Consider the following 24,846-nt stretch of genomic DNA (forward strand, 5'->3'; position numbering starts at 1 on the left):
CCTGAACTATATCACAAGACCCTGTCTCAAAAAAAAAAAAAGTATACATTTGAAAAATCTGTTTATGACAATAAATCTATTTTAGAGCAAAGAATCAGAGCCTCAGGGCACTGACTGTGTTGTGATTATTCATATATTCCTCTTCTATTTGCTTGTATCTATTTCTCTTTGCTTGTATCTATTTCTCTTTGCTTGTATCTACTAAGGCCTGGTTTACATTTGAGGAAAAGGGTAAGATTAGACTACACAGAAGTTGTTTGGCTATTATGTCACAGAGATTGGCATACGACTACACCCACCTGATGCCTTGACAAAAAGAACAATGGTGAAGGGTGGGTAAAAGAGGAGGGGAGAGGGAGATGGAAAGGAAGCACAAGAATGTCCCAATTTTTCTTTGCTACTAGCCACTGCAGATGTATGCAGACCTTCCTGAGAAAGAAGGAAGAGAAGAAAAGAAGGAAAGGAAAAGAAAGGAAGGTAGGGAAAAACAAAGAAAAGCAGGCAGGCAACAATATATTTTGTGAAAGATTTCTACTAATGTGTCTTCTCTTGAAAAACAATGATAAAAGCAAATGTCACTTTTGGCCTTCTCTTCCAAACAAATTATTCTGAGGTGGTAGATGCAGGAAACATATCCCAATATTCTAAAGCAAAGTATTGAGGCTGGCTGCTTCACAGTAGAATGGAAAAGGTCACATAGAGTTCATTAGGAAAGTTTAGAAAATGACCTATTACTTGTCCTACTTTACTAAACTTGCATAATTTTTAAAGTTTTACAGTACCTTTCTTTTTTTTTTTAAGGGAATGTATGGCATGTGCACTGTGTACTATGTACTACTGGCACTTTGGTTATAATTTTTAAGCAGTAACTGTTACTATTACTAAGCTGGTTAATGAGTATCTCATCCCAAATCTACTTTTTGAGAGCAGCAAAAGGTTGTCTGGGACAACTAAAATTGATAGGAATTGATCTTTAAGTGTTAGATTAATGCATGATATTGGAATAAGTCATTCAATATGGATGGTATGCAAATGATATATATATGGAATATCTTACAAGTGAATGAGTTTTTAGTAGTTCCAAAAAAATTCTAATTTCCCCATGTAGAAAAGATATTTACTATGCATAATTTAAGTTTAATCAAATACATATCTCTTTTGCAAAGCAACACTTTTCCAAATAAACACAAAGCCAGCCAATTAGTTCTGAATAAGTAGTAACAATTTTATTTTAACTCAACGTGCTGAAATGCAAAATATTTTCAGCAACAAGATACAAATAGTATGTATCTCATCATTAACATCAACTGATTAAAAATGAGGCTGAAAAGTTCAGTAAGCTTGTACACATGTGAATCTTGAAAGTCAATTTTCCTCAGAACTGATCTTTAAATAATTTTAGCAGAATTTTACTTTCAAAAATGGGACTCAAGTTGTATCTTTTATAAATGAATGCAAAATCAAATAGTTTACAGTATACAATGATAAACCCTAATAAGAGAAAAAGGTTTAAATATAAGAATTCCTTTTCAAACATAAAGTTCACATACTACAAACAGAAGACACTGTGTGATTTCATTCCTAGTGAAGAAGTCTTGCATATGGTAGGCACTCAATATTTGTTCAACTGGACCTAAAATTTGTATTATTCCACACTTAAATAAAGTAGAGCATTTTATAACCTGTATAAAAGAGGTTTGCAAAATACCCTTATGTGTGCTGAAAGTGCTGTTTTTATAATCTGAGAACACTATAACAAACTCACTCACTCCCTTTTCAAGAATACATTGATTATTTTATCCATCATAAAGCATGCATGTCCAGTCAGACTAGTTCACTTCTGTTTACATGGCTAGGAGCAAAGTTTTCTGAATTACATTTTCAAAAACTCAATTTACCAAAGGCCCTGTTTGCATTTTAGTAATAATGGGTAGTATCTATAATCCAGAATCCTTCTGATATTTGTTTGGATTGTGGCAGTGCTGCAGATTGAATCCAGGGCTTCATGAATGCTAGAGCTACACCCTTAGTTCTTATCTACAATTTTATAAACAATTCTTAGATTTTAAGTTTATGCACAAAATTTTAAATGGGTAAATTAAAAATTATGCATTTGAGAATTTAAGTTTTGAAGTATAATTTAAAAATAAATCAATAATGTTCATGACTTAAGAGCTTTTTGTTACTATTTTAAAACACAACTGATGTCCTTAAAAGGCACTGTTTTTACATTTCATCGTGCAGTAAATTAGTCACATTTTTGAGAATTATTATTTTTTTTGTCAATTGTCCCTCAAATTCAAGCATGTTTAAATAAAATATTTCAACTAATCTGAATGTTCAACATTTAACTGAGTCCTATTTTCATAAATCCACTCTCCTGAACATACCACACATAAGCCCAAATGAATACAGACACACACACACATGCACAGATACAGACACACATACAACCCCCCCGCAATGACCACATAATTCATGCAAGGTTCTCCAATTACTATTTGAAGATAATGACACATGAGTATTTAAGGAGGTAACATTGGTAAGCCATATTATGGCACCTTCATATTTGTGCTCCAAATACCAGTACACATCAAAATTAAAAAATGAAAAAGGCACAAATAGAGTGTTTCTAATTCTTAGTCAAAAGAAAGTTATCCAATGGCTAATTTTTGATTATGTAATATTTATTATTTTCTAAGCCTCTTGGTTGACAAAAGAAAAATAGGAGTAGGCGTATAGTTCAAAAGGCAAGTCTGCTCTAAACAGAAACTCCCTATTTTAAATAAAATGTATGTAGTTTAAAGATGGTGGAATGGGTGGGGAAAGGCTAGTAGAACACTCACATAAGAATACATTAACAGTTTCTTTTTTATCTTTGCCTCAAGAAAACTATAATACTAAAAATATACATAATAAATAAAAAAATAAATCAACTACCATACAATTCTATTAGTATAATGGTAGGCATTATATTATTTGAAAAGTGGACATTTCTACAAAAATGATTATTCATAATTACAGCACAGTGTTTGACATTTTGGATACAAAATGTGCTACCGAACTTAAAAAAATCTTTATAATAAAATCCTTAAGATTTGAAATAAACACGAGTTAGGAAACTGAAATGCTCACTAAATGGTATTACAGAAGTAGATATAGTTAGAATGTAGACTGAATCAGTGAATTAATTCACAATGTACTGGCATGGTGTGCATTTGATATAAATGGATACACCATTTTTAATATGTGATAACATAATTCTATGGCCAGACAAAATTTTTGTTTCCTCATAAATAAGATCCTGGCAAAATTGTAAAAGTACACGTGTGTATTTTAAAAATTGTACATCATACTGGGCATGGTGCCACATGCCTGTAATCCCAGCAAACGGGATGCTGAGACAGGATCATCACCAAAAGTTGGAGGCCAGCTTGGGCTACATAGTGATTTCAAGGCCAGCCTGTACTACATAGCAAGACCTTGTCTCAAAAAACACAAACAAACAAATAAAATAAAATTATACATCATAAATTTCAGAGGCTTCATCTTAAGGTGAAATTCAGAAAGTCAATTTCTACTTCCCATCATACTTAAACAGGATAAAATCCATTACCAGGTCAGAATCTTTCTTCTATCCTAAGGGATTCTTCAAATTTTAAATTTGTTATACAGTGAAGACTCAATAAACTAAGATCATTGAAAACATGATCTTTTCAAAACTCTACCTTGTTTTGAATAATAAATGCTTACTGGACAGTGTTCAATGTAAATATGAATTATTCTTGATACATTAGGATCGCTTCAGTTAACATCTAACAAAAAGCAAAAATAACATCTATTTTATAACCTCAAGCTTCATCCTTTTTTTTTGTCCTGAATGCAAAAGCTAAATAAACAAATTTTACTCTGGAAAATAAAATTATATATGCAAAGATACAAGTATGCACATTTTTTTCCAGTGACACTTCCTCTTGTGGTCAAATATAAATCTTTCCTAAGTACACTGTCACTGTGACAGTGGGTCAGATGTGGTTCTCTGATACCAATCACACCTGCTTCTCCAGGACAAGGACCCAGAACAAACCTCATAACTATCAGTGAATGTTTGTGTGTGTTTAAAGCTAAATTCACTTATAATAAAGAACTGGCCCATGAAAAGCAGTTTATAGTTTATCCTGTTCACATTATGCAGAATTTCAATAATCCACAATTTTAGTACAGTAACTGAAACACAAAGAAGAAAGGGGAGAAAAAAGATTCATAGTGTGGACTGACAGACTAAAGGCTCTCTCCTTTACTATGCATCTTCCATGGGCAAATAATATTGTTCACTGTTTGAAGGAAGGCAGACTGTCCAGGATTCATTTATTGTTCAGGTGCCTTTTCCAAAGCATGATAAAATAGGAAAAAATTCAATAAAGAACATCTGAAATCCAAGCCAATTTAGCTATAATCAAAGATCTCTTTCCTATCAATTATCACAAACATCGTAGTTGCCTCCATTTGTCTTAAAAAATTCTTTGAAAAGTTAAACCATAATTATACATTATTAATTCCCTCAAAAGCAAAAAAATATATGTACCATTCAGCATAGAAAAGTTACACATTAAAAGTGCATATATATTTTTCTTACTTGGCCCACTCATTAAATTTACATTTGGTCAACCTTACTTTTACATGTACAGAATTCTTCATATAAATGTAGATCATTATAAATTAAAAAAAATTACTTCAGCACAAAACATGCTTTCTTCTTATTGAAATTTTAACCTCAATCATTTTCTCCACCATTGTAAACTTGGATAAACCCACAGTTTCTTGGACAGTTAACACACAGACAAACATCACAAATTTTAGTATAATTTGGGCCAATTCATTGCATATTTGCCCCTTGAAATGAAAAATAAATTAGAATTGAAGCAGTGTATTGCCATAACTTACCTTAAAGGTAAGCAGGTTCTCCTATATTTATAGAACTTAGACTGGAGACACAATACAAGTGCTTTTAAGGAGAACTTAGTTTTAAAAGTTGAGATAGCATAGGACAAGTCCTATAAAATTCATTTTTCCTTTCTCAAAACAATGGAAGATTCTTTTGAAACTTATTATCTTCAGTTATCAATATTACTGCATTATGGAGCTAGTGCAATCCTGCATAGCCTTGGTCAAAATGACAAGGCACAATAAAAAAATTAAAGTATTATATGAACAAGAGAAGTCACTGAAGATAATTTAAGGCCTTGAAGTGAATTAATCAGTCTAATTTAAAGCTGAAGTATAAACCATAAATTATCCACCTGAAATGCAAGCAATATGCCTTTTCAGCTTCTGTTCTGCAGACAAGAAAACAGAAACAACTCTCGCTTATGGTTTGTGTATTAGAATCCTTCTCGACCTGGAGGAGTAAAAGTCAATTCCATTCTTTTTACTGTTCATGGAAGATTTCAGGATTGCTTTAGCCGCTTGCGTGGAATGCCAAACTGTGGACACTGTGCAGATGCTAGTGCTCGGAAGGCTTCTGCTACTAAGTGAGGGTGAGACTGAATCATAGATTTCCACCCTGATGTTTCCATTATGTCGGTGGCTTGGCTGAAAAATAAAATTAAGTGACGTTTACTAAAAGATATTTTTAAAAATACATTGTCTTGTTAATTTTTTTTTAATCTGTAGATTTTGAAATATTTGACAAATATGTACTCAAGCCATTTGAATTTATTAAAATATCATACTTATCTTACTGGTATTTAGGGTTGAAACTGAACTCTTAAATACTTCTGGGAGAGCAACTCACCTAAGTACAGCACAGTTGTCTCCACAGTTCTGCTCTCATTGTTATCATTTCTGTACCAGCTCTTTGAAGAGTCTTTGGCTCTTTTTATACTTCCCTCTTACAAGCATGTTTGGTCTAGAGTTCCAATGTTTGCCCTCTGCTCTTCTCTTTTAACATGTATTATTTATTTATCTCATCCACTCTTCAGAATTTAATAATGATATTCAATGATAATAATTAATAATTTGCTAAATCCTAGGCCTCCCCACAAGGTTTATTCACAACCATTTGTTCTTTTAACTTAAATGTGCCTCAAGGCCTACAAATTCATGACTGTCACATAAGAACTTATCATCTCTCTCCTCAAACCCCAAAGTCTTCCTTTTTCATTTCCAATCAGCTTCTACTACAGCTCAGTGACTTGGGTTAGAAAACCTGGGAGTAGTGCTAGAATCTGTCCTAATTAACTGTCAAAATGTCTTGTTTTAATTTTCAAAGATATCATGAATCTCTGGTTAAGGCCTTGATCATCTCATATTTAGATTATTACAACAGTCTTCTAATTTGTGTAGTCTCCTGTCTTGCTCCTCTCAATCTAGCTTCCAAAATGCTGCCAGACTGACATAAACATGACTGCATCATGCTCTCTTCTCTTGTTCCTCTTTACCTACATCTAAGGTTTCAGAAAGAAAAACACAGCTCTTTATTGTTGGTACCTAAATGTCTTTCTGAGGCTTCCCATTTCCACTTTTCACTTTTTTGCTCTAGCTTTTTACACTCAGGCACTGAGCTGTTTATTGTACCCCTGTGTATAACATGTTCCCACTGACCAGAGTAAACAACTGCTCAAACAACAAATCCAGTTACTTCCCTTTCATTTTTTCTTCTTCCCCTTTTACCACTCTCTATACAAATAATATCCAAATTTATAGAATCCTTAAGATATTTCTTGCATACTTTTTCATTTATTTCTAGTTTCACTGTCACAAATTAAGTCTATCTGTACCCTCATTTCCTGCTCCAACTACTCTGATAACTTTCCAAATGGTCAACCTGTATTTCCCCTTGTTCCTCAATTACTACCACCACTCAAACTCTCCAACTTCCTCATAATCCATTCTTTAACCTTCATGCAGAGAATGTTAAAAATGTAAATATGATCATGGTCATCCTATCTGATAATGTTTACTGGATGCTTTTTAATTTTCACTCTTTGAATATAAAGTCCTAATGTTACATGGCTTTGCAGGATCTGACCTCTCTGCCCCTCTGCCTACTTTTTCTAGCTTCTTCAATTACCTATCCCTTTCAGACACACACACACTACTGTACTACTGTTCTCTCTCTTCTGGGATACATCTTCCCTCCTCTCTTCTTTACCAGATCACCTCCTAGAAAAGTTTTAAGCCTGTAGTTTTACAATTCTTTGAAATCTTACCCCTATACGAGATTACGTCCCTTTGGTACATGCTGCTTTGGGTGTACATTCATCATCATACTTCATTGCAATTACCTGTTTAATTAATGTGCTATTAAACCGTAACTACTTGAAGATAAGAAAAACATCTGTCATGTTCACCACCATCTTCTATGTACAAAGCACAATGCTTTAGGAACTTATTGGATAATAAAGATAAGAATTTGTCGAATGATCTACTACTGTTTCATGCATGAATACTTTGGTTCACGGTGTCCTTGTCTATGTCACTAGTTCCTCCTTAGCTTGCTGACTCTTACTCTTGTTGTAAGCCTCAGTTCAGCTGAGTGTGGTGGTACACACCTATAATCCCAGCACAATTTCAAGCTCAGCCAGAACAATTTAGCAAGACCCTGTCTAAAAATAAAATATAAAAAAAAGATCTGGGGATGTAGCCCAGTGTGAAGGCCCTGGGTTCAATTTCCAGTATTGGGGGGTGGGGGGTGGGTGGGGCTCAGCTCAGTTACCTCTCGAAAAGCCATGTCTAAATCTTTAAGCACACACAAAAATGCCTGTACATATCCACTTCTATCATATCACTTACCATATTATAATGAAATTATATATTCATATATCTCCATTAGATAAATTACTCAAGAAGAAAGATTTTCCTTCAAATGTCTTTTCTTTTGGTACTGGGAATCAAACTCGGGACCCTGCACTTGCAAGGCAGACAGTGGAACCATTGATCTAAATCCCCAGTCCTCAAATGTCTTTTTAAATAATGCACCTTAGCATGGTGCTTGGGACATAGTAAATGCTAGGTTAATGTGTGTTGAGCTAACTACTAGGTGATATCAAGAAAAGTTTTTTATTTGTCAAACATCAAATTGCCAGTTTGTTACTATGTTTAAAATTTTAAGTACCAGTAGTTGTTTAGAATCACAGATATTGCTTATTATATTTTTACTTTTTCCCCTATCAATTCAATAAATATCTATTGAAGGAGTACATATACAGCACAGCTTTTACAGGGGAAATTAAATAGGTTAATATTCACTGAAACTGAAAAAGTTACATAATGTATATTCTTAATAGAATAAAACTAAAGCTTGAGAATCGCTAAGTAAAAAGAACCATAGTATTGTTATTTGTTGTTAGTATTTTTTTTCCACAGATCACAAACCATGATCATATATTATCATGCACTAATATGTGGAAAAACCAATGACTTACAATCAGTCACTACTTTTTATTTTCAGAAAACAATTTACAAATTGATACGAATTCAGTTAACCAATTTCATCTATACTAAGACAGATGAAGGCAATAGGAAATAAGTTAACAAAATAATTCATTTTATTGTCTTTAACACTGTTTTTTCATTTATGTTAACTTTAGATAAACTGAAAAAATGTAATTCAAGGGTTTACAGGTAAAACCAATCAAGATCAGAACATAATGTTCAACCTATTAATTCTTTTTCCTTTTGATGTGAAGTAATTATAAAGAATACAAAAGGAGGGCTGGGGATTTAGCTCAGTGGTTTTGCCGCCTGCTGCGCAAGCGCAAGGACCTGAGTTCGATCCCCGGTACCAAAAAACAAAAACCAAAAAAGAATACAAAAGTCACCCTAAAACTGACATAAGAGAAAAAGTAGAAAATACTAAGTTCTAATATTTAAAGATCTAGGCTTCAAAGGATACAGCAAACATCCAACCCCTTATAGGTTTACTAACAAAAAAGAAAAATCAAATTGTTACCATTTTTGAAGTATTAGGCAGCTTATCCTAACATAGCATATGATCCAAGCTATTTGGCCACCCTAAGAAGCAGTGAATTAGCATTCAAAAATATAGACTTTCAAAGCAAATCCAGAGGGTACACTCCTCACTGGAGTAAATGAGTATTTCCCATATTTTTAGGAATGCTTTCAGAAGGGGCACAGGTTGATGTCAAGCAGCTAACACTTGGACTCAGCTATATACCACGTGGCGTATGTGCTTAAGAAATTAGATCATCCACCCCAGTTTGCATTAGAAGCTGATCTACAAGGGAGCATAGCCTCAGGAATCCACTAAGTAGTCAAATTATCTTTTCTTCTAGTAACTAGCAGTTTACTTTATGTAACTAACATCTAGATTCATACTTATTGTAGATGAACAAAAGGCTATGCAAACAAGTTCATTTATGCAGATCAGAAACTGATGTAATCTTACTTGCTGTTCCAGTTTTTCCCATCTTTACACCCAAGTTGTCGAAGTACACTGCACCTGCATTGAAGATTTAAACACACTTAAAAAAAAGTCCAGTGAAAAACTGTTGAAGGTGTCATGCGCAGTGAAATACAACCCTAGCTTACCTATTAATAAAGTCTATGGCTTGTGCTTTCAACTGTTCTGCACTGTGCAAATCTGCAAGGACAAGGGTATCGGCAACGTTTTCTACTGAGAGGTTACTACACAAAGCTTCTTCACACAAGACCTTCAGCCGTTCCAGTGCATACTATCCAAAAGAAAAATATAACCAATAAAACATTTACTCCAACTGCTATGTTTTCAAACATGATTTACCTAACTGCAGATTATTCTTTGAAGTATAGTTAAGTCATTAAATCATTGTTTTAACCTAATATAAAAGTATGAATAAATGCATTTAGAAGAGAGACTAATTTGCATTTAGGAGATGCAATTTACATATGTGCAGAATATAGTATATTTTAAAAGTAGGATTTATGCTACCAAAGCTACTTTATGATCAGACTCACAGGTATTTAAACACTGTTTCTTTTGTGTGAGAAATCTAAAGGGTAAATAAGGACCATAAAGGAGGATAGATATGGGGAAATAGGAACATGTTCAAATGGGAAGGGGAACAAGGAAGGGGGGAGAAGGACTGAAGAAGGAAAAAAAAGAAAAAAACACAAAAAAATGGAAACAAATCTTTTGTAAATGTTGAGGGGAAGAGGGGCTGAAGGGAGGGGAGGGGAATAGGAAAAAAGAGTTAAGATATACATATTATGTACAGGTACAAATTTGAATGTGATCAATATGAATGACAAATATTTACTAATAAAGATAAAATTAAAAAAAGAAAAAATAAAACAAAAGAAAAAAACCTACGTTATGACTCAATATTCCTAATAGTATTATTTCTCTTCTCTTAGTTCATACTTACAAGTGTACAACCCAGTACATTATATTTTAATATTATTCAATCTTGAAGAATGAATTCATTAAAAGCTCAACAAATCCTATTCATAACCACTAAAAATTCTTGCAGTTATCAGTGTACATGGTACATAATACATCATCTTTAGTGGCTTTATTGAAGTATAACTGATATATAAAAAGAATTAGGTACTCAAAAGTTTGTATTTTGATGAATTTATACAGCCACAAAGCCATCACTTCTGCAAGACAGTAAATATACCCATTATCACTAAGTTTCCTCATATCCCCTTTGTCATTCCCCCTTTTATACACTTTCTATCATTATAGAGTAGTCTGCATTTTCTCAAGTTTTCTATAAACGAAATTACACAGTATGTACTCATTTTTGTCTGACCCTCGCACTCACTATATTTTCAGATTCTTATCTCTAATTGCCTGTACATCAACAATACAGTACTCATGGCTGAGCATTTCATTACATATAGACATACCAGAATTTATTTATCCATTCATCACTTGTTGAACATCTGGGTCATTTCCAATTCTTAGCTATTACACATAAAGCTGCTACGAATATTTATATACAAGTATTATATGACGGATGCTTTCTTTTTTCTTGAGTAAAAACTTAAAATTGGTCCTACTGCATCATATGGTAACTTTAAATTTGACCTTATAAGGAAACTGCCAAACAGTTTTTCAAAGGGGTTGTACCATTTTATAGTCCCATCAACAGTATATGAGAGTGCTAAATCTTCCAGATCCTTGATAACATTCAATATGATCTTTGTAATTTTAACCATTATTAATAGGTATGCAGAAATAAAGATACATCATATTGATTTTGGTTTACAATGATATCAGGCATCTTTCAATACATTTCATGGATTTCATTTCAGGAAGCTGCTGTTTAAACATTTTATCCACTTTTAGCAAAACCACTGCTGTTTCATACTTGAGTTCTGAGAATTCTTTATATAGTGTGACTATAAATGTCAGATATGTATTAAATATGTTTTTCAGATTTAGAATCCTTGGCTCTAAGATTTTCTGATATTTTTGCAGTTTCCCTACCTTCAAGAAATCACCAGTGCAACAGAATATTATAAAATTGTTAACATTCTTTCAAATATCAATCTATGAATACAGAGAATTATATATATTTTCTCCTATAAAACAAAGGGCAACGCACTGCATGCTGTCTTAAGGCTACGAATATCTGACAACTGTAATAAATTTTATACTGTGTTGTGTATTCCTATAAAAAGGCATTTAAAAATATAGAGTTTAGTTTCACCTCTCAAAAAATTCACTTCTTCCTAGCTCAAGATATTTGTACATCTTGTTAATGTTTTAAGCAATGTAATTTCCATACTATCCTACTATATGCTATTTCATAAAACTCTCAAGAGCCATCAATAAGCTGTATAAATTAATTCAATATTTCAAGTTGTTTAGAGTCTTTATTTGACGATGATAACTTTCTATATACATCAAGCTGGAGGATATTTTTCAACTCCTTAAAACCTAATTACTTACTTTGTCTGCAGCTGCCAACAAGTTGTCAGCCATTTTATCAAGATTTGGTGCTCTCCCTGTGTAAATGAATCTCATCATTTCTTTAAAAACCTCAGGGTCTAAATCATTTATTTCCACTCGATTCTGATATTGAAAAAAACACAAAAAAGTTAAGTTAAAGAATATATACATATATACATATAAATGAGCCAAAATGAGTGACAGTAATTTAAAAAACCCACATCTGCACTAACATAATTACCATTCAAATAAATAATCTATTTTAAAACTGAGGTAAGTAAATCTTCACTAAGCTAACCAGCCAAACTCAAACAGGTAAAATGAAGAGGAAAAGAATATACTATATAAGAAGTGGGAACCATGACCAGCTGAAAAGCCCATACTGTGATACTGAGACAAGGCCAAGCACAAGTATGTAGGAAGATAAGCCCCAACTTCTCAATTACTAAAGAATAAATAAAAATCTGTAGAACAAACAAAATACATCTATTCAGTTTCTGACCTCTATCTTAGAGGATAATATCTATGTACTTTTTCCTTGTAGAATTTCTAGGTACTAATTCAGTGTTAAAGATCTTTTAACCAACAACTCTATTTCCAGCATTTAGCAAAAGTATGGCCAGTAAGTAATTGAATTGAGGCTCACACACCTCAGAACCTGCCTTTTGCAACAATGATGTTATATCATCTACTGTACTTCCTTTCTTACCTGAGACATACTTATGTCCAAGAGGACTAATTATATGTTTTTAGTCCTGTATGTATTTATACTGTTTCTCTTTTGAGATCAGTGAAAAAACTAAATATCTAACACTAATGAACATCAAACTTTTCAGGCCCTTTGTTGTTAATAACACTTCACATCACTGCTACCTCCCCACTTGGAAGTGATCAGGATGATCACGTTACCTCTGTAGGCCAATCATGAGAGAAAAGAAAAGATTTTATGGAGGCCTACAGTTCTACAGAAAGAATAAAGCTAGAATATATGAAAAATTCTGGAGCTGTCCAGTAGGAGCCTTGAGGCTCACATATTGTACAACCAGAAAACAATGAGCATGATCTCTAAGATAGTTACATTTCAAAGTGCCAGGTGAGTAATGATTACAGAAGACAGATATGTAATATCTTGATTATAGTTAGTATATAATAACACAGATATAATCTATGTTCTTTTTGTTAAAATGAATTAATATGCTCTTATTTGGTAGTAAAAGAATATAGACTTCTTTTATTGTTAGAAAAAAACTTCCAAAGTTAATCCACAAGTCTAGAAAGGTAAAGATATATATCTTCACCAAATATTACTCAATTAGCTACAGACCAGAACATTTTTTTTTTTTCCAGTGCTAGAGGTCAAACCCAAAGTCCTTTGCATGCTAGGGACATGCTCTACCACTGAGCTATATCTCCAGTCCCTAAAATGTCCTTCAGGACAACAACTACTCATTTATTTAGCTACTAGAAGAGTATCAAAATAGCTATTACTTGAAATATTCACTGAGCCTCCACATTGACCTACATCTACTGTTCTGTAAGGTCAGAAGACATTTTTTCCCATCTTTCTATTTGTTTCTAAAAGCTTTCCCTTCTTATCATAGTGAAATAATATGAACATGCACTATTACTCTTAAAATATGCATTCTACTACTTTACATATGTGCAAATTAAATATTAAACCTTTAAACCATATTTACCTTTTTGCTTTCTTCCATTTCATGTTCAAACATTGCATTAAAAACTGGAGATCGAGCTGCAACAAGATTAAGTATCATTACTTAATGCACAAACTCGTTTTAGAAACATATTATATTATTCCAAAATAGAAAAAAGTACCTGCAAGCACAGATTTATGAGCTTTAAATTCCTGTCCTCTCACAAAAAAACTGCAATCTGTAAATCTTGTATTTTCCCAGAGATTACCTAAATCTTCTGCTAGTCGACATTCAGGCACCTTCAGAGTATTTGTATTAGTATGTCCTGATATATTTACAGAATCTTGAACCACACTCACCTAATAAAAAGGAGAGAGCAAGAAAAACTTTGACAGATACATACTTACTATATCCATAATTAATTATTATTATTATTATTATTTTTTGGTACTGGGGATTGAACTCAGGCAGGACCTTACACTGGCAAGACAGGCAGCGGAACCACAGAGCTAAATCCCCAGCCCTGAATTCTTTATTTTTAAAATCATTTGGTTAACTCAATGTACTCCCGAACAAAAATTCTAATACTGAGAAATTTAAGAATTAAATAAGATATGTAATATAGCAAAAATTAGAAACAAACTAGATCTTTTTCATACGGACATTTTAGGTAAAGAAACAGCTTACCAATTGGTTGGAAAAATTTGATTATAAATATAAAAATATTTCTCAACAGCAAAGTCACAATATGGTACAAAATATGAACAAGGCACTAATAAAAAAAAGGAAAGAACAAGGAAAGTGAAAAATTTGAACAAGAAGATGGTATTTGTGTGAGGTATAAGAAGAAATTTTATTTTTTCACTTACACTTCTGACCTATTAACATTTAAATTTCACTATATATGCAATTTAATGACTTTTTACAGGCAAAAATGTGTAAAAATATGGAAATTGCAAAAGTTTTAAACTGTTATTCCTTTAGGTTTCAGTTCTAGTAGAACTGATTCAAACACCTAGGTCTAGTAAAATTGGTTTCAATTTTAAGTAAGAATTCCCACAAAACAAACTCCAATTATTAAAATTCATGGAAATCTTTTATGGAAAATAAACAGCAAGAGAAACACCACTTTTAAGAAGAGGCCTTCCACTATATCTTATTGGAAATTTCACATTATAATTAATAAAGAAAATAGCACCTCAACTAATAAGCGTTTCAGAACAAATAAACTTTTAAAAAATTATATTAAAAGTGCAGTATTAATTACCTATCATTTTAAGCTAAGTTTTGGGTCATTCGTTATGCAGTATTTTAATGGCCATAGATATCTTTGATTTACATTTGGTATAAGCAAACACAATTGAGAAGGATTTGTATTTATGTGACATACCTATTTACCTAGTAATATAAGAGCTACCATAAGTTTGAACTAAGATGCATAATTAACAGTTCACACTACCAAGAGTATTAGAGGCCTATTTATGCAATGATTTCCAACCACTTTTTTTTGATACCTATAATAAATAAATTGAAAAAAATTTATTTTTTGTATTACATATTCAAAACAAGTAATTAACAGTTACAGATGGAACCTAGAATAAAAAATTCAGGAAGAAGGCTGAGATTCTTTTTTTTTTTTTTTTTAATAGTATTCCTTTATTAATCTTTTCTTTTTTTGGTACCAGGGATTGAACTTGAGTCCTCGCACTTGGGAGGCAGGTGGCAGAACCACTGAGCTAAATCCCTGGCCCCAAGGCTGAGATTCTTTGCTGATTCAACTCACTTGATAATCCTTGTCCAAATGTTTATGGCTCAACCCTGAGATTTAAGTGAACCTAAACATTTAAAGGATGTAATAAAAATCAACTCCCTAACTACTGTGAAAAAGTAGGTCTCCTGTAAGGTGAGTATTAGTTCCAAGTTTTAAGCTGAATTCTTTTACTAATTCTAAGAGGAATTTCCAAAGCTATCTAGTATGATACTATAGTGTCATCATTCTGATCACTACCTACTGCTTCCCACAATACTGCCAATGTGAATAATCTTTAAGATTCCATCTCTGCATTATCTTCTAGAAGAGTGGGTCTGAAAGTTTTTGACTTTCATAGATAGTTATCATTTTTAAAAACCTGTCATAGAAATAAGGTAGTCTATTTTTCATTTTTCCAGAAAAGAGCTTTATAGGAAACAAAACCTACCTTCTACCCTCTGTCACAAGTATTTTAAAGCAGAAAGGCTATATCATATCCTAGCACAAGAAAAATATGATGGGACAAAAAGATGTATTTCTAAAAATGAGTTAGTTTAAATTTATGAAAAGGTCCTTATATTTTTAAATGTATATATACATTTTTTCTTTTTCTGAATACCTTCAAATGGCATGGATCTGAAGAATATGTTGGAGTATTTCAAAAATCTATTGAGTTTCAAATGATGAATTAATCTGTGTTCTATTAAGTAGTCTATTAAGCTAATAAATTTCCTTCTTATTTCTCAATTCCTACTTTCTGCATCATTATGGGAGAGAGGAGGCATAGCTGTTTATGCTGTTGCTAGAAATTGCCTTTTGTTTTTACTTGAACCACTATATATGGACTTTGCAAGATGGAGCTATGTCTTGCACAAAAAGGGTTGCACCCACCTGCCTTACCTGTCTACAGCACCACTTGCAGGGGAGGGGGAGGAGGCAGTTCTTTGGGTAGGGCAGTGCAATGCTTCCTCCTCTTCTGCAAGCAGTGCTGAAGATGCTGTAGAAGGAAGGGCATCCATGAGAGGGGCAGAAGAAATGATGGAGGGCATGCAGAATATTTTAAAGTAATTTTTTGCCCACCTACAATAAATATGGTGCCCAGAGTATAAATGTCTAAATTAGTAACAAAATAAAAGATACTTATCTCAGTATCTAAAAATAGACCTGATCAATGGCATCTCAAGAAATATATATCATGATACGTTTTATTTTTAAGGGGTCACTAGCGTGTAAATCTAGCACATGGATACCAACCATACTTCAAAAATACATGTCAAAAACATTTCAGCCTTAATTCTGAATTTCTTGGCTATCTAGGTTCCAGTACAAAGGCACTGAAGAAAACAGTATTATTCCAATTCTAAAAAAATGATTATTTCCTAAAAAGGTCCATTCACAAAAAAGGTTTTAGCTGCATTTTTTACAAATTGGATTAAATAACCTTGAAGCGCCATCTGCTAAATTCTAGAAAAGTCTACATTAAGGTTAATAAAACTTTTAAATAGTAAAACATATCGTTGTTTAGAATACTACTTGGAATATCTGCCAATTAGCAACAAATACTTTTGTTTATTCCAACTTATTTAATGGGAGTTGTGCTGTTTGCTTTATCAACCATATAACTATGTTTATAAAATTAATATTTCATTTGTCTTATCCAAGTGAAAATAATGCTCTATATTGTTTGTGGTACCCTATTTCAATTATCCCACATATTTCATTATGATAAACTACAATAATATACAATTAATTTGTAATCCTGCCAAGAAATTTTGTATTTTTACTATATAGAGTAAAGCTAATTTAACATTTACAGAAGTTATTGTGCTTCCATCCAGTCCACATTAACCTGTTAAAACATATTTAATGTTGAGTTAATTTGATTATAACATTTGAAATGGCTTCTAGGAAAAATATCAACTGATTTCAGAATTCCAATAAAACTTTCATGGTAACATAATATTTGAATTCATTCCAAAAATGAATCTAAAAAATTCACAAAGATAAAAGTACTTAATGATAACAAGAACAAAATTAAAAGCAAACATTAAGACAAATCACTAGTTATTTGCAGGGAGAATACTGGTAACTTTCAAAATATGTTTTATGCACATAAATTTACCTTATATGTTTGTCAAAATACACGTGTACATATTTAAAATTTGAGATCTGTTTTTTTAGAATGCTAACATACCCATTTGATTAAATTAACTCAATTGCTTAAACAATTAGAAGGCTTTCCAATCCTTTTCAGATACAGTTCTTTCGGATTCAAACTGATGAACTTTGAGTAATAATGCTTAATATGATCAATCTAAACAAATTTGGTTATCTATGTCAGAATTACTCAGAAAGATACTTAGAAAGATTCATTACAAAGATATGCATATTCACAATCTTTCGAAAAGGAAGAAGGATTTAGTATGTGGAATAACTACACGTACGATTTGCAGCTAGAGATATGACAAAATTTTTTCCACACTGGCTCACCATATTGATTTGTAAGACAATTTAGCTTTTTCTGATCAAATATTTACAAATGAAACATTTTACAAACAAAAAATTTTAAAGTATTACCCAATACTAATGCAGTTTGTATTTTTGTCATATCACTAAACATAAACGTAACTAAACATAACCATGGAGCTCCTTACAGTAAAATAATACACTTACCTCACAAAATAATGTTAGCTTGTCATCTGGCAAAAGACCATTAGCTTCATCAAGCAAAAAATCTCTTCTAATGAATTTTTTAAATCCCCAGTCCTTCCCTTGAACAAATCGATATGCTCTTTGGCTTTCTGGCAGAAAATAGAAGTTTAAATAAAACAAATATCCAAGAAACATTTTTCTTCATGATACAGTGAAATAAAATATGGAAAAACAGAACTTGGCCAATACATTTATCATAAAAATTCTAGATATGTGTGTTAATAAATAAAACATTCTAAGAATTGAATCACTACTCAAATTTTGGTCATAGTCAGTGAATTCAATTTTTGACTTCTGAATCTCTGAAGAAGAAAAAGACTAGACAAAATCTTGTAGAAAGAGATTTTTAACAACACGGGCCCTAAAAGATAATGAAATAGGACCAAAATATGATGGCACAGGCATACTACTCATTATCTGATATTAGAACATACTAGAAACATACTCTAAATTCTTATTTCATCCTTAAATAGTGGATATTTTAAAATTTTTAAGCTTTCCTGGCACACTCATTCTACTGTGTTAAGTTTCAATGAACTACAGAAAAATCCAAGAATGGGTAAAAAATATTTAAAAGTCCCTTATCATTTCTCAGTCTTTAGACATAATTCTTTTATCCCTAAAAAATACTTTAATAGAAATCAAATAAGCAGGTCATGGGGGGGGGGCATGCTTATAATCTCCACAGTCCCGAAGGCTGAGGCAGGAAGATCACAAGTTCCAGCCCAGTCTGAGAAATTTAAAGAAGAGCAAGGCTCTATATAAAAAAAAAAGAAAGAAAGAAAAGGATAGGGATATAACTAAGCATGAAGGCCTTGGGTTCAATCCCCAGTGCTTGGAAAAAAAAAGAAAAAGAAAAGAAAAAGGACTTAATAATTAATATCTGAAGTAAAAGTTTCAAAATTTTAAAGTACTATATTAACAAGTACTGAGAAATGAATAAAATCCTCTATAGAGAGTATTCATCATTTATGATGTAAAGAATAAAATCAAGGTGGAAAACCAACAATCTAACCAAAGTACTGCACTATCTTCAATGTTAGACAATGTGAAAATGTATGCGAATTGTTGTTCCTTTGCCAATAAGACACTATTAAAAATGTGTGTAGTTTTAAAACATTTTTGTAACAAAATTACTTGATTCTGTGATTCACTTCTAGAAAATATTTAAAATTTAATGTGGCAATTCATGAGAAATGTTCTTTCTATGCACACTATACATTTTCTATTATGAAGCTCTTGACCACAGACTTTCATCTGGGGTATACACAAATGTATATAAGCATGTGAATCCTGGGCTGAATTAAATAGAACCTAAGTCTTAAGATGATTTTCTTTCAGTGTAGAGTACAATGCTAAAAAAATTCTAGTACTAGAATACTGGAGCACTGTATCTCCTTTACATAGTTCTCCAGATTTTATCACCTGCCAGAAATAGGTTTTGAACATCTATTGTATACGCCAGGCAATGAACAAAGCACTTTGCCCTAATAGCAACTATTTTTTCTAAGCAACAAGTGAATGTCACTTTACGACATGAAGAAGTAAAATCTTAATATTATTTTTAGCTACTTTCCTATGTCTTATGAAGTCTAAGGCTTAGTAGGACAAATATAGCTCCATTCTGAACTTCAAATAATGTCCAAGTTTGGGGTAAGGATACTTTTGTGGGAAAAGGATCTCAAAATTTTCTAGGTAAAGGTATAGAAGTCACAATATGTAGTCACACATAGAATCCTTCACTCAGTTTGCAAATCACTTACCCATTGCTTTTGTTTCTTCCCTTTTAGCGTTCAGAAGGGAAAATTTGAATTTTGCTCGAACTTCACTTTTGGGGCAGCTGACTAAAAGCAAATATAAGGACAAGTAGTCTTTACTTTCATCATCTAATCCCTTTGGGTTTACCCTCAGGCACCTAAAATAAAACAACAGGCTCACATGGAGGAATATAATACTCAAAGCATCTGAAAGATATACACAATACTGAAATCATCTATTAATTAATATCACAAATAGCTCTTCTGTAACATCCCCCACAGTTATTTACAATTCTCTCATACTATCAACAACTTATTACCAATCTAATATAAAATTATACAATACCTACCCCTTCAGAGAAAAAATAATAACTACAAATTATAAGTAGTTGATGATCATATTAAAACAAAAACAACAATCTAAAATAAATAAAAATCTTACCATTTCATTTTGTCACTTGGACCAGATGAAAATGTTGAGCTTTTTAGCACTTCACCCATTTCCTCTCGACAAAAACTGAAGTTATTAATGGTCCACATGTAGGAAAATTTTACTACTTTAACCTAAGAAATTTAGAAAATCATTTTTTATAATGACTTTTATGCTTTTAATGTGTCACATTTAAGATATTCTATGCCCCATTCTTCTAACCCTTCTAATAACTATGCCAAAATATTTCATAGTAATATTCTCAAGATACTATAAAATTTATAGGTGACAAAGTATTTTTTCTTTTGACAGTACTGGGTGTCAAAGGCCAGGGTGCTCTAACATTAACTTACTTCCCCAACCCTTTTTATTTTATTTTTTATTTTGAGACAGAGTTTCATTAAGTTGCCTAGGCTGAGTTCAAACTAGTGATCCTCCAGTCTCAGCTTCCCTGAGTACTGAGATTACAGGTGTGTGCCACTGCTCCAGACTAAGTAAGCCACTTTTAACACTAAAGAAAACATTTTTAATAGCATGTACCTGTGTATAACACCAGCTTTCTGCTATAGGACCAGGGGACATATCTCCAGGAAGAGGTGGGGTGGGTTCCCGAGACATTGCCACGCTGCAGTCTTTTAGGATTTATGCAGTATCCCACACAAGTGAGTACTTTACCTATAAGAAATTTGAATTACAGATCAAAAAATTTAACTGACAGAATTAAGAGGGAAGATACATTTAAAAGTCACGAAACAGTTACTATTTGAAATTAGATTCTGAAGGAACATAAAATTTCAAGTATTTTTTATGAAATCACAATTATCACAATTATAACATACAACATTTGATACCTAAATAAACTTATTATTTTTATAGATACTATTTTTCAAGGTACATTTAAAAAAATACCACAAATCAAAAGAACCCATGTAGCTTAATAGTAAGATCATATCATGAAAACTCAATGCCATCAAAATCTAATTCACTATCCTTCACCTTTTCATTGACCTATTTATGAACACGGAATGGTTTTCACAGTTATTGATATAAATATTATTTATTCATCTATTAGATTAAGAAACTTTCATTAAGTAAAACATAGATTTCCACAAGTATCCATCTATCTTAAACAGGCTCTCTGATCAAAGAATTTGTCTCTATCACAGTGCTTCTTACTGAGATGAACTATATCCTAAAATTCATTCCCAGTTAGCTGTCTCATAGTATATCCATTTGGATGCATAATTAACACCTTATAACCTGGTGAGGATACTACTTAAGAGAATATTATGTTGTTTTGTTTTGTTTTTTTTGGTACCGGGGATAGAACTCGGGTCCTTGCACTTGCGAGGCAGGTGGCAGAACCACTGAGCTAAATCCCCAGCCCGAGAATATTATGTTTTGCAACTTGGAGAGTCTATTAACTACATAAATAGTGCACGCTGTAGGCATAACAGGGTTTCACGATTACATTTACCTTTTCAAAATAATTGACAAGGGAGGAAAACCACATGAATCCTATGGAGGGGTAAACTAAGCAAAAGAGAAAAAAAGACCTCAAAAAAATTCAGAGAAAATTACATGAACAATCTTTTTGTGGTTTTTTTGCATGATCTTTATATTCCACAAAATAATAATATGAGATGAGAAAACAAAGATTGAAGGATCCTTTCTGAAAGATAGAAATAAAAATACTACAAAGTCATAAAAGCACGTAAAACTGTGAATGAAGCACATTAAAAATCTGCATTGAAATAAGAAATACATACAAGAATGGGGAGAACATCAGTATAAAGCTTTGAGAATCAAAGAATAAAGAAGAAAAAGAAAGTAACATATTGGCGACAGAAAGCAATCTGAATTACTAACTAGATGACTGTTCTAAAAGATACTAAAGCAAATAAAAAAGGAGTTATAATCAAAGGTTACAGAAGCAGGAAGACTATAATCTGCATACTCCATAACAACCAACCAAAATAAGAAATCACCACTGAAATATTATTTTGTAAAATTTAAAATGAAAAAAAACTGTTGGTAGTATACATGTTAGAAATATCCAGATAGTCTCATTTTTCTACTTAGTGCTAAAACCCAAAAGAAAACAGAATTATTACTACAGAGTTCTAGAGGGGAAGGGGCAAAACTGATTTCTAGATGTGTAAAATATGTACACCACTCTCACAGCTATCTGGTGGGGGGTATAAATTACTTGTTACTTTCGCCAGACAGGTACAACAAGAGGAAAAATAAAAACCTCCATGATGGAGAAGTTGGTTTTTTGTTTTTACAATAATACATAATGTTTACATTCCTTATGGAGAGTTAGTATGTGTACTGTTTTAGTTACTTTCTCATTGTTCTGATAAAATACCTGACACCCAAAGTTAAACTAGGAAAGGTCTATTTATTTCTCAGTTTGTAGAGATTTCAGGCCATAGTCAGCTGGCTCCAAAACAGGGTGGCATGTAGAAAAAAAAGTCTTCCTTTCAACTTTCCCTTTTATTCCATTCAGGATAAAGCCTGATGGTTGGTGTTTCCCACAACCAGAGTGGGGCTTCCCATTCCCCATACACAAAATATTGCTAACAAATCAGTGGACTAATCCAATTATTGCACCGTTAATCCATATTCACATACCCTTAATTCACATTCACACACCCTAGATCCAGCTAGCTCCAAAAAGCTCACCTATGAGCACATGAGGCTTTGTGGTGGGGGTGCCATCTAGATATAAGCCATAACATTCCGCACCTACCCTCAAAAGACTCATGTACATCTCAGTATGCAAAAGGCATTTATTCCATCTGTAACAGTTGCCAAAGTGCTAACAGAGTCAGCATTGCTAAAAGGTCTAAGTTCTAAATTTCCTCTGAGATTTAGGGTAAGAACTCTTAGATAGGAGGAAGCCAAGCAGAATGAATCCATCAGTCATCACAAGAAATTAAATGCAAAGTGGGAGAATCCAACAAAAAAGGAAGAGTCATGGCAAGGACAAGTCAACACATATCAGTTATAACCATCAATATTAACAGTATCAATTGACCAATCAAAAGAAATAGACTGGTAGAATGGGTCAAGAAACAAGATCCAAAAACATGCTGCATATAAGAAACACATTTAGCTCAAAAAGAAACAAACAGACTGAAAGTTAAAAGATGGTAAACAATACTCCATGCAATAGGATCCACCCAAAAATGCAGGAGTAGCTATCTTATCTGCAGATCAAATGGATTTGAAACCAAACACTGATTAAGAGGGACAAAGAATGACACAACATCCTTGTAAAGGGAACAATCCAAGAAGAAGATTTGACAATCATAAATATATATGCACCAAATACTAGGGTGCCCAACTATATAAGATAAATACTAATGGACATCAAAAATATAATGAGCACTAAAACAATAGTAAGTGGGGGAACTCAATATCTATTGTCACAAATAGATCAACTAGACAAAATAAACAATGAAATACTAGAACTCAACGAAACTCTTGAACAAATGAACTTAACAGATGTTTACAGAATGTTCCACCCCACAAAATCAGAATACACACTTTTCAGCTGCACACAGGTCGTTCTCCAAAATAGACCACATACCTGCTCATAGAACAAGTTTAAGTAAGTGAAAAGGGACTGAAGTTATCCCCTGTATATAATCAGACCATAGTGCAATGAAATTGGAGATCAATAGCAAAAGAAACTGCAAGAATATCATAAACACATGGAAATTGAAAAACACACTTCTGAATAACAAATGGATTACAGAAGAAATTAAATAAGAAATCACAGTTCCTACAATTAAATGACAATGTCAATACAACATATCGGAATCTATGGGACACAATGAAAGCAGTCTTAAACGGAAATTCATAGCAGTGAATACGCATATTAGGAAAATAGAGCTAGCTCAAATAAACAACCTGATGGAGAATCTCAAAATTCTAGAAAAAGAGCAGGCCAAACCCAAAGCGCATACAAGGGAGGAAATTATAAAGATCAGAGCAGAAATCAATGCAATGGAGACTAAGAGAATGATACAAAAAAATCAATGAAGCAAAGAGCTGGTTCTGCTAAAACATAAAATTGACAAACCCTTAGCCAACATTATCAAAAAAAGAAAAGACGCAAATCCCTGCAATTAGAAATGAAAAGGGTAAAATTACAATGGACCCAGAATAAATCCAGAGGATCGTCAATACCTACTTTGAGAACTCATACGGCAATAAGATGGAAAACACAGAAGAAATGGACAGATTGCTAGATATGCATGAGTTATCAAAGTTGAATGAAGAAGACCTAAAAACTCTAAACAACCCAATATCAATCAATGAAATTGAAAACATAATTTACAACTTACCAACTAAGAAGAGCCTAGGCCCTGATGGCTTCACTGCTGAAATCTAGAAGACATTTAGAGAGGAACTATTGCTGCTACTGTTTAAACTCTTCAATGAAATTGAAAGGGAAGCAATACTCCCAAATTCATTCCTGGAACCAAGCATCACCTTAATCCCAAAAGTAGAGAAAGATCCAACCAAATAAAAGAACTATAGGTCAATCTCACTAATGAACATAGATGCCAAAGTCCTTACTAACATACTGGCAAATAGAATGCAGAAGATCATCAAGAAGATCATAC

General features: G+C 32.6%; 1 protein-coding gene across 1 annotated transcript in view; it reads right to left on the reverse strand.

Annotated features, from left to right (window-relative positions):
* Positions 1–1,204: 1,204 nt before the first annotated feature.
* Positions 1,205–24,846, reverse strand: part of Spopl (speckle type BTB/POZ protein like) — a 69,769-nt gene continuing 46,127 nt past the window's right edge. Inside the window, 12 exon segments of the mRNA XM_087197620.1 lie at positions 1,205–5,592; positions 9,410–9,463; positions 9,553–9,695; positions 11,903–12,025; positions 13,600–13,655; positions 13,739–13,916; positions 16,208–16,237; positions 16,239–16,304; positions 17,981–18,108; positions 19,783–19,934; positions 20,219–20,340; positions 20,747–20,881. Coding sequence (XP_087053746.1) covers positions 5,448–5,592; positions 9,410–9,463; positions 9,553–9,695; positions 11,903–12,025; positions 13,600–13,655; positions 13,739–13,916; positions 16,208–16,237; positions 16,239–16,304; positions 17,981–18,108; positions 19,783–19,934; positions 20,219–20,340; positions 20,747–20,824 — 1,275 coding nt within the window. The 5' untranslated portion in view covers positions 20,825–20,881 and the 3' untranslated portion in view covers positions 1,205–5,447.

Source organism: Heterocephalus glaber, unplaced genomic scaffold (assembly GCF_053883595.1).
Source record: "Heterocephalus glaber isolate CG9 unplaced genomic scaffold, H.glaber_assembly_v1.0 deba00000347, whole genome shotgun sequence".
Taxonomy (NCBI): domain Eukaryota; kingdom Metazoa; phylum Chordata; class Mammalia; order Rodentia; family Bathyergidae; genus Heterocephalus; species Heterocephalus glaber.